The following is a 10495-nucleotide window of genomic DNA, read 5'->3' on the forward strand; positions in this document are numbered from 1 at the left end:
ATTTTAAAAAAACAACCACTAAGCCAGTACATATAGTACAAGTTTACATTTATATTACAGAACGATGGGAACCAGAGACAAAAACGATTTGATAACAAACAGCAAAGAAAGTTGCACCAATCACAGGGAAGAAGGAATCTCCTTTTTAGATGAAAACACAGACGGCCACAGCTTATCCCAACCCCTACCCATCCACACATAGAAAAATAAAAGCAGATGCAAAAGTCGTTACAGCAACACACGACAGACAGAGGTGGAAAGCGTTTGGCATGTCGCATCACAGGAAGTCAATCACGATTGGCTAACGATGATGGTACCTGGCTCTGGTGCAGGTCACTGGCTTGCCTGAGAGGAGTAACAGATGGAGGGGGCACACCTGATGTGGACGCCGACCGCCCTAGTTTGCAGCTTACTTTCGGTTCTGTGAACAAGGAGGAAAGACAAAGCATTAGCTGAGCAAAGTCTGCAGTGATGAACCGGCTCTCAGACTTTCTTTTTGGTTTTGCAGCAGGTTCTTTCAATGCACTGAATTCTTCTGATGTATGCTAATCATTGGCAAGTGATGAAACAATTTCATAACAACAGATTAAAACGAAATTTGTTCATGAGGATCAGCTCCTGGGAATAAAGAACAAATCACTTAAGGTCAAGGCTTTGTTCCCTGTCCACTTTATCCTATTTACAATGAGTTTCTACAGAGTGATTAGGCTGGGAAGATCCCCTGGAGAAGGGAACAGAACCCACTCCAGTTTTCTTGCATGGAGAATTCCATGGACAGAGAACCCTGGGGGGCTACAGTCCATGGGGCTGCAAAGAATTGAACACGACTAAGCGACCGACACAACATCCCATTGGTTAAAAAGCCAATTTTTGGTGCTTCATTTTCAGCTTTGGTCCATGGTTCTCCTATGTCTTAAAATGTCTTTCTACCTTCTCCAAATTTTTCTTCTATCGTGCCCTCTTTTCATTTTATCTTTTCTTCTTTCTCTTATTCTTTCCTTCTTTTTCTATTTTCTAGCTTTCTGATTTTCAAGTTGTCTTGTGCTGGCTATTTTCACGATATACTGTTTTCAACGTATCATTTCCCTAATTTAAATTCATTTGCTTTTAAGTTTATAGATACTTCTGAGACCTTTGCAATCTTTCATAATAATATTATTTTTCAAAATTAAAAAGCCTTCTCCTAACTCTTCCTTTATTTAAGGAACCTAGATTGGCCACCCAGGTCATTGTCAGGATACTCTGGAGATTAGAATTTGGGGGATGGAAAGAGTTCCCTTCATCCAAGAAGTGCAGAATATATGGTCTACTGAGGACACTAATTTTCAGACATATTTGAGGGTATTGTGCAGGTGATTCTAGTACCTACATACACACTCTAAAAATATGAGTGTTCAAATCTAAGTGTACCACACGTTGACATAATCTAACTTATAAATGAACATAACTTCCCAGGAGGCATAAGTCCTTGCATGTCTTAAAGAATCATCTTTTATCTTATAAAATAAAGGTAAAGGTAAGCATCTATTGGAATCCTGGTTGACATGTTTTTATAATGAGCCAATATTTCCATATATCCCTTTATGGCATTAACACATTTAGGTACATGAAGAAAATTAGACATTTTTTTTTCCTTGAAAAGGATAGCAAATAATATTTTTTACTATGAGGTTCCTTTAAAGTGTATGTGGAAGAGATTATCCGATGAGTGACACAATCCCATGCCTTTCATATTACCCGGCGTACATACGGATTAACTTCCCCTGCTAGGTTTCCCGTCAGACTCCGACTTAATCAGCATCTTTCAAGCATAGACGCTGATATCTCTAATACACAGACTGAGACTTACCAAAATCCAAGCAAACTCCCAATTTCATCATGACCCAGAAAGGCCTTGCCTGACCCTCATTGGACAGTGGTCCGCATCATGTCTTGGTTCATCCACCACCCTTTAGGGACTGCAATTTAGCCATAAACCAGTCATACAGGGTGGCTTCCCTTACAGGCCAGACATTCTGTGGCTTTAAAGTCCATTCCCAACATGGCTCACATGGGTTATGACATCACCTGCAGTGGCAGTGACAGGCTGAGATGAGTACTTACAGATTCATTATGTACACATGCATATGCAGACAATAAACACATTTCTGTGTTTACACACACACACACACACATACATACTCCATTGTTGCTTAATGGTATCATGTCATAGGGACAATTTTGTTTATTGTGAGTTTTTGGTTTATTTTTAGCATACTCATTTCACTCTTGTTTTCCATTTCACCTGGTCCTTCACTTAAATGCATTTGCAATCTTTTATGTTGTTTGTGAGACCAGGTTGGTGAAACAAACCATTATGATCTTGGACCCAAAGGTTTTTTTTGGCCAAAAGAATGCTCTGAAAAAGTCTTGAAAATCCTAGAAAAGATACTGTTTTTATAACTGAGTCTCTTAGAGATTCTTGCCTGGAAAATCCCATGGGTGGAGGAGCCTGGTAGGCTACAGTCCATGAGGTTGCGAAGAGTCGGACACAACTGAGCGACTTCACTTTCACTTTTCACTTTCATGCATTGGAGAAGGAAATGGCAACCCACTCCAGTGTTCTTGCCTGCAGAATCCCAGGGACAGGGGAGTCTGGTGGGCTGCTGTCTATGGGGTCGCACAGAGTCGGACACGACTAAAGCGCCTTAGCAGCAGCAGTAGAGCTGATATCGAAGTTAAATTGTCCAGTTCACTCACCTTTGGAAATACACTGTGCTTTAAGTCTTAAACAGTGGGGCTTAGGATCTATAGTACGGAAAACAATGTTTTCATCCTGAACTTTGTTAATATAAAAAATTGCCAAGGCTTTAGAGGACCACAAACAATGGAGATATGCCTCAAAACAGATCTAAAATGCGGCTTTCCTCCCCTTAAAAAAAAACTCATTTCATTAAGAGAATCATTATAAGCTAGAAATTACTTATTCTTTGTACACCTAAGGAAAAACCTGTCTTTGTGTAATAAGCTACCAAAAACCTAGAGGTAAAAGTTGATGTTATTTGTGCAATTTTAGTGAAGGTTAAATATAAAAAAAAAAAAAAAAACAAGAAAGAATAAGGAGGGGGAGATACACAGGGACAGAAGGAATGAAAGAGGACAATGGAAAAAAGGAAGAAGGAAGGAAAGTGAGGGTGAGAAAGTGGGAGGGATGGAGGAAGGAAGGAGAAAGGAGACAGTAACTTTAACTCCTTAAAATAAACTATCATCAAGATATTATTCTGTGATGTTTCCAGGCCAGTAATTCATCATCATCTTATGATTTTATTAAGGAAGTGCCAACTGGACTTTATTACTTAAGAAGAAAGAACTACTATCTTTCTTTTTATTCTTACTGGATACAATCTTTCATTGCATTTTTAAAGGATGGTAATCTCGCCATCATTTTCCATCTTCCCTTTAGGGTGAATTTAATTTCTGTTCAGGATTATGTTCCTTGGTGTTGTTACAGGAGAATCCCCAAGGCATCCACAGCTTCGAGTATGAGCACTGAGGTTTTCTTTGCTTTCAGAAAGAAAAGACAAATGACTGTTCTCAATCTGGATCTACACAGCAATAAGAGATTAGTGCATTTTCACTAAAGAAAACACTTTCATCTAGCGTCAAAGAAATAAGATCAGTCAAATTCTGGGGAGACATATTTTTTCTCCATCTTGTTTTATTTTTTCAGTACACAATATGGTTTTCCCTGGTCAATCACATTGCTGAAAGTTTCTAATCAATGACTTTGTGCTACATGGAGGTCACAGAAAGGCCTTTTATTTAATACTCCAAGATATACTGATTGCAAACTCTACTTTCATTTCTGGGGAAGGCATTTTGTTTTTTAAATAACACATTTGCTATTTGAGATAAACTGATGCTTGAGTAATAAAGGCACAGTTTTGCCAGGACTATGCTAAAACCTTCACAGATTTCAAATGTTTTGTTTTCAAGCTTCCATCACACATCATAGCAAATGTATCTGATGCCCTCATATCCTACATTAAATGTAAATTTTATTATATAAAATTGGAATACATTTTTATAATTTTGCTTTGAAATTACTGGACTGTGAATAATCCAATTAATTCACGATTGGCTATGATTTCTAGACAGTAATCATGCACGCTCAGGAATCCTTATAGAATTAGACAATCTAATCTGGAATTTATTTTCAGGTGTAATGAAACTGTTTTAATGTTAAACTTAACAATTAATTAAATTGACCTACATTTTGTATTGATTAGTTACATTTTGTATTGATTTAGTTAGATACTCATTCATGTTAATGTGGAAGTTTCATTTGGAATTTTGGTGCTACTATTTTTTTTAAGTATCAAATATTTGCAGCCATGAAGTCAAAAGAGACTTGCTTTTTGAAACGAAAGCTATGGCAAACTTAACATATTAAAAAGCAGAGACATCACTTTAATGACAAAGGTCTGTATAGTCAAAGCTATGGTTTTTCCAGTACTCATGTATGGATGTGAGAGTTGGACCATAAAGAAGGCTGAGCACTGAAGAATTGATGCTTTTGAACTATGGTGCTGGAGAAGACTCTTGAGAGTCCCTTGGACAGGAAGGAGATCAAACCAGCCAATCCTAAGGGAAATCAACCATGAATATTCATTGGAAGTGTTGATGCTGAAGCTGAAACTCCAATACTTTGGCCACCTGATGCAAAGAGCCAACTCACTGGAAAAGACTCTGATTCTGGGAAAGACTGAAGGCAAAAGAAGTGGGTGGCAGAGGATGAGATGTTAGATAGTATTACCGATTCAATGGATGTGAATGTGAGTAAATTCTGGGAGATAGTGAAGGACAGAGGAGCCTGGCATGCTGCAGTCCATGGAGTCACAAAGGGTCAGACATGACTTAGTGACTGAACAACAGCATTTGTATAGATCCATGAGAACCCATCAGCCCACAGACCCAGGCACTGTCACTATGATGCTGAAAGATGAAACAAATCTGATCAATTATGTGATCACTTTGTGACAGTGGAGAAAGAAAATCAAATGCAAAACTCCATCCTGGGAGTAAACATACTTCTTTCTCTTCATCTCCATTAGGGGCATTCCTCTAAGCAAGCATTCATATGGTACTGAATGAATCCTAGCATCCTTTAGTTATGGACCAAATTCTAGTGTTATCTGAAGGGTCAGATAGTAAAACTATTGATGCTGGAGTAATTGGTGATTCTCCTTGGGAATACTGGAATTCTGGTAAAGATCTAAAACCCAGATAAAAGTGAGGTGGCAACCTGATGGATAAAATATATAATCCAATGTCAAAGGTAGAAAATTAAAGAATCCATTGCATACAAGAGAAAGAGAATCCCATGCACTTGCGGTTAGGAGTACCGGTTGTATTCCTTCTGAGTATCTGAGGGCTGGGCTTTCCCTTGCTTCTACTTTCTTATGCTGCTGCTGTTGCTAAGTCACTTCAGTGGTGTCCAACTCTATGTGACCCCATAGACGTCAGCGCACCGGGCTCCCCCGTCCCTGGGATTCTCCAGGCAAGAACACTGGAGTGGGTTGCCATTTCCTTCTCCAGTGCATGGAAGTGAAAAGTGAAAGTGAAGTCTCTTGGTCGTGTCCGACTCTTAGTGACCCCATGGACTGCAGCCTACCAGGCTCCTCCGCCCATGGGATTTTCCAGGCAAGAGTACTAGAGTGGGTTGCCATTGCCTTCTCCGACTTTCTTATGCAGAGAGAATTTAAATCACACTGCTCATACGCAGGGATGCCCCCAGTGCTATAATGCACGGTTAGTTTCTTACACGGCAACATGGCATACTGTAGCATTAACAGCTTTTTAAATTTGAGAGCCTCTTTTATTAAAACACATGATTTCTGAAATGCCCTTAAGATCTTCATCACCTTAGCTGAATATGAAGGTGTGCTTTAAAAAAAAAGATACTTGATTCCACATAAAAGAGAATTAAAGTATATGTTTATAAAGGAACATATTTTAATCTATTTAACAAGTAATATATGCTAATTAAGTATCTTAAAAATTATTACATAAAAATTCATCTGCCAAGAAATAGAGGGAAAGGCATTTGATATACAGGATCAACTATCACCATGGGAATAAAAATTTAACTTCATGTTATGATGTCAAAAATAGAATAAACAAACAAAAAACAGAAAACTCTTTCATCCTCTGATATTAGGAATGAATGCATGGCATAAATAACTTCATGTATTTATATAATATGTGATATATGACTTCTAAATAACAAAAATAAAGAAATTCCAGGCTTAAATTTTGGTGTATCACTCACCTTATTAATGTAAATGACAATCAACATTGGACATCATACTAGTGATTCTTCTTTATACAACTGATTTTGTGGTTTAAAGAACAGCAAATATCCTGTGACAAAGGGTGACCAGATACTGAAGTTGTGCGTGGTCTTGTAGCATGTTTTACTATAAATACAATGCTCTTTATACATATAAATGCAGTGTTCTTATATTTGTATATATAAATGCAATGTTATTTTCATATATAAATATGATGTTCTTACAATTCCACCTTAAATACACTGTCTGTTATAGACATAAACTAAATAATATGTGTCTTAGGACATGGGGTGACTTGGGAAATTGGGATTGGCATATACACACTGCTGTGTGTAAACTAGTAAGCTAGTGAGAACCTGCTATAAAACACAGGGAACCCAGCTTGGTGCCCTGTGATGACCTAGAGGGGCGGGATAGGGGGCTGATGGTAGGGAGGAACAAGAGGGAGGGGATATATGTGGACAAATAGCTAATTCACTTCATTGTACACTAGAAGCTAACTCAACATTACCTCTACCCCAATTAAAAAAAAAAAAAAGATGACTGTAAGACTCTACATTGACATCCCCATGGCAGGGACTTCAACCTGATCTCCAGCAATGGCTATGCTTATTCAGTCCACAGCAGAACTTCTGAAGGCCTCTAACACCCTTTGAGGAGGTGCACGGCATAAGGTAAACACTGCTTTCATAAAAATACTAAGACATTATTTGGTCTTCTCTACTGTGTTGACAAACACACTCAAAGTACAAAAACAAGGTTGGATAAGTCTGCTGACACAGTAGAACAGTAAACAATAGCACCAAATTGTACTAGTAATTATGCATTTTTTCCACTGCCACACACACTTTCGTATTTGGCAGACATCTTCTCAAAAAAATGAATGAAGTTAGCTTATTGCTTTAAGGAAGACAACTAGCAGTATGTGTTGACAATGATGTATTTGAGCTTTCAGGCAAAACGTAAACTTTTCAAACACTTTTATTTCTCACTCTGAGCTTGACAGAACCCTTAAACTTAAAGACTTTTCTTAGGAGATCAGTGGCTATATTAATGAAAGTGTTGTTTTTGATTTTTTATAACAAAATGTGTCAACCTAGGGAAGATTTGCATGATACATTTTCTAAAAGCCCTATGTTATAAATCACTCACCAATAAAGATACACTTAAATCTAAGATAGACCAAGGTATTTTAATGTAACAAAGCATAATGAGTTTATTGATATGTAGCTAACCTTAACCAAACTGTTGTTTGTTGAATTTGGGGAAAGCATTAAAGAAGAATAGCCACAATTATATGAAAATGCTATTAAAATATCCCTCCTCTTTCACATATATTTAAGTCTAGATTTCCTTGATACCTTTTAACCAAAGCAACATATCACAACAGACCGAATCCAACATAGATGAAATCATATGTTCTACTGAAACAGACATCAAAGAGATTTGTAAATATGTAAAAAATGTCAATCTTCTAAGCATCTGTTACAATTTTGGAAAACAGTGTCATCTTTCATGAGAAAAAAATTTTATGTTAATGTGTAATGGGTTTGGAGAAGGCAATGGCACCCCACTCCAGTACTCTTGCCTGAAAAATCCCGTGGATGGAGGAGCCTGGTGGGCTACAGTCCATGGGGTCGCTGAGAGTCGGACACGACTGAGCGACTTCACTTTCACTTTTCACTTCCATGCACTGGAGAAAGAAATGGCAACCCACTCCAGTGTTCTTTCCTGGAGAATCCCAGAGACAGGGGAGCCTGGTGGGCTGCTGTCTATGGGGTTGCACAAAGTTGGACACGACTGAAGCGACTTAGCAGTAATGGCTTTACTATTTGAATGAACAGATAATTTTTAATTCTCAGTTTTAATTTCTAGCATGAGAAATAGTAGACCTAACCCAGATAAAGGAAAGCTCTTTGGGGTTCTCAATAACTTTGAAGAACATACAGGGTTCTGAGAATGAAGACTTTAAGCACTGTTGTTTCCTATGGACTCTGAACCCCCAAAGAGTTCTCTTAAAAGGGTCATTTTTTTATCCAATTAATCATCCATTTGAGTATTTGAAAAACAAAAATTTGAAACAGTGGAAAACATCATGTTGAAGTACAAGAAATACGGGAAAACCTTTGAAAACTCCAGAGGATTTGGGAACCACTAGTTGTAAAATGCTGCCCTAGAAAAATCTCAACAGCAATGTCTAAGAAATGCTATTACCGTCCTGTGAGACCTGAGGGAAGCCATCCAAATTCTCAGGGTGCTTTTTCATCACTTATAATAAGAAGCACTTGCCAAGGTTCACTGATTCTTGGATGTTCATAAATTAAATCTATTGGAATCATTGAAATGACCTCAAAAATACTCTTGATTGATGGTGAGTTAGTTTACTAAAGTTACTTCTTTTACTCCTCCTTTTGGTTTGCTTTTCATGCTTTATTACTTATTTATTTAGGTAGTTATTGTCAAACAAAGTTTAATAACACCTATACATGGAGAGATCCAGAAGAACTGAAAAACTTCTGTGCTTAATTTCTGTATCAGTGTTGGTAGGATTATGCATAACTCAAGTGTGCTATGTGCAAACATTTGTGAAATTGTTGGTGAAAGCTTTGGCAGTAAATGGTTAAACATTAAAAAAAATAAGTATTTAAAAATAAAATTGAGGAGGTATGAAGGTCATCTGTCATTTTCACCTATCTAGAATCCACTTATTCTTTCTTCTGGAATAGTATGAATTCCCTTTGGAGAACACAACCATCAGTAATCTCAAGTTTCATGGTTCCCTATTATGGGCTGACCCCAACTTCAGCTCCAGAAGTGGCCACGTGATTCTGCCCTGTCCAATCAATCATTCTATCCCCTTGCTTCACTGACTGGCTCAGGATTTAATATGTGACCCAAGGCAGCCAATGAGAGTTGCCTTCATACTTCTGCTGGAGCTCTTGGAAAGATGTATTACCAGTGATGCTAAGTTCTCATCACTGACTAGCTGAATGACTAAAGACAATTTGCTTGACATCGCTAAGCTTCCATTTGTTCACAGGTAAAATGGGAGAGATAAAAGTAGCTGCTTCAGAACATTATTTTAGGAATTAAGTAGTATAATAAGTGTGGATTTCACCATAGTGGCCAACATGTCATAAAGTCTCAATAAATGTTAGCTGTTTTTATTTTATTGTTTAAAGCACATATGATCTTTCAGTTCCTCTGCTTGTAATATAAAGAAGTCTAAACTGCTTCCTCTCAATGGTACACATGGCTCAGCTTACATAGCCAGCTTCACCTGCAACCTTGCACCTGTCACATTGCATTAAATTCTCCTAAAGGCCCATGTGTTCCCTTACTCTTGAATTTTAATCATGCTGCTCACTCTGCTGGTACACTTGTTCCTGCCCCCTCCTTCCATCTCCTTCTCTACTAAACTGAATGCTTTGTGAGGACGGGAGCCATGCCCATCTCATTCTCCACCTGAGCAACAGGAAAACTAATCCCTGATAAGGACTCATGCAGTATTTACTAAATGAAGCATTAAACCACATTTTAAAGAATGAAGTCAGTGTAAAAAATGACTTCTTTGTGTATCTCTCCAAGTTCTGAGAAAACGTGTTCTTCCATTGCTTCATCTTTCCCAAGACTCTAACAAAAGAGGCAAAAAATTGTATTGGCCAGATTATCAGATCAGATCAGATCAGATCAGTTGCTCAGTCATGTCCAACTCTTTGCGACCCCATGAATCGCAGCACACCAGGCCTCCCTGTCCATCACCACCTCCCGGAGTTCACTGAGACTCATGTCCATCGAGTCAGTGATGCCATCCAGCCATCTCATCCTCTGTCGTCCCCTTCTCCTCCTGCCCCCAATCCCTCCCAGCATCAGAGTCTTTTTCCAATGAGTCAACTCTTCGCATGAGGTGGCCAAAGTACTGGAGTTTCAGCTTTAGCATCATTCCTTCCAAAGAACACCCAGGGCTGATCTCCTTTAGAATGGACTGGTTGGATCTCCTTGCAGTCCAAGGGACTCTCAAGAGTCTTCTCCAACACCACAGTTTAAAAGCATCAATTCTTCAGCACTCAGCCTTCTTCACAGTCCAACTCTCACATCCATACATGACCAGAGGAAAAACCATAGCCTTGACTATGTCGGACCTTTGTTGGCAAAATAATGTC

The 10495-nt window shown here is 38.3% G+C and overlaps 1 protein-coding gene across 1 annotated transcript in view; it reads right to left on the reverse strand.

The window, feature by feature from the left end:
- Positions 1-287: 287 nt before the first annotated feature.
- NYAP2 (neuronal tyrosine-phosphorylated phosphoinositide-3-kinase adaptor 2) overlaps positions 288-10495 on the reverse strand; it is a 257865-nt gene continuing 247657 nt past the window's right edge. The window contains 1 exon segment of the mRNA XM_010837052.1: positions 288-421. Coding sequence (XP_010835354.1) covers positions 288-421 — 134 coding nt within the window.

Source organism: Bison bison, unplaced genomic scaffold (assembly GCF_000754665.1).
Source record: "Bison bison bison isolate TAMUID 2011002044 unplaced genomic scaffold, Bison_UMD1.0 scf7180017864068, whole genome shotgun sequence".
Classification (NCBI taxonomy): domain Eukaryota; kingdom Metazoa; phylum Chordata; class Mammalia; order Artiodactyla; family Bovidae; genus Bison; species Bison bison.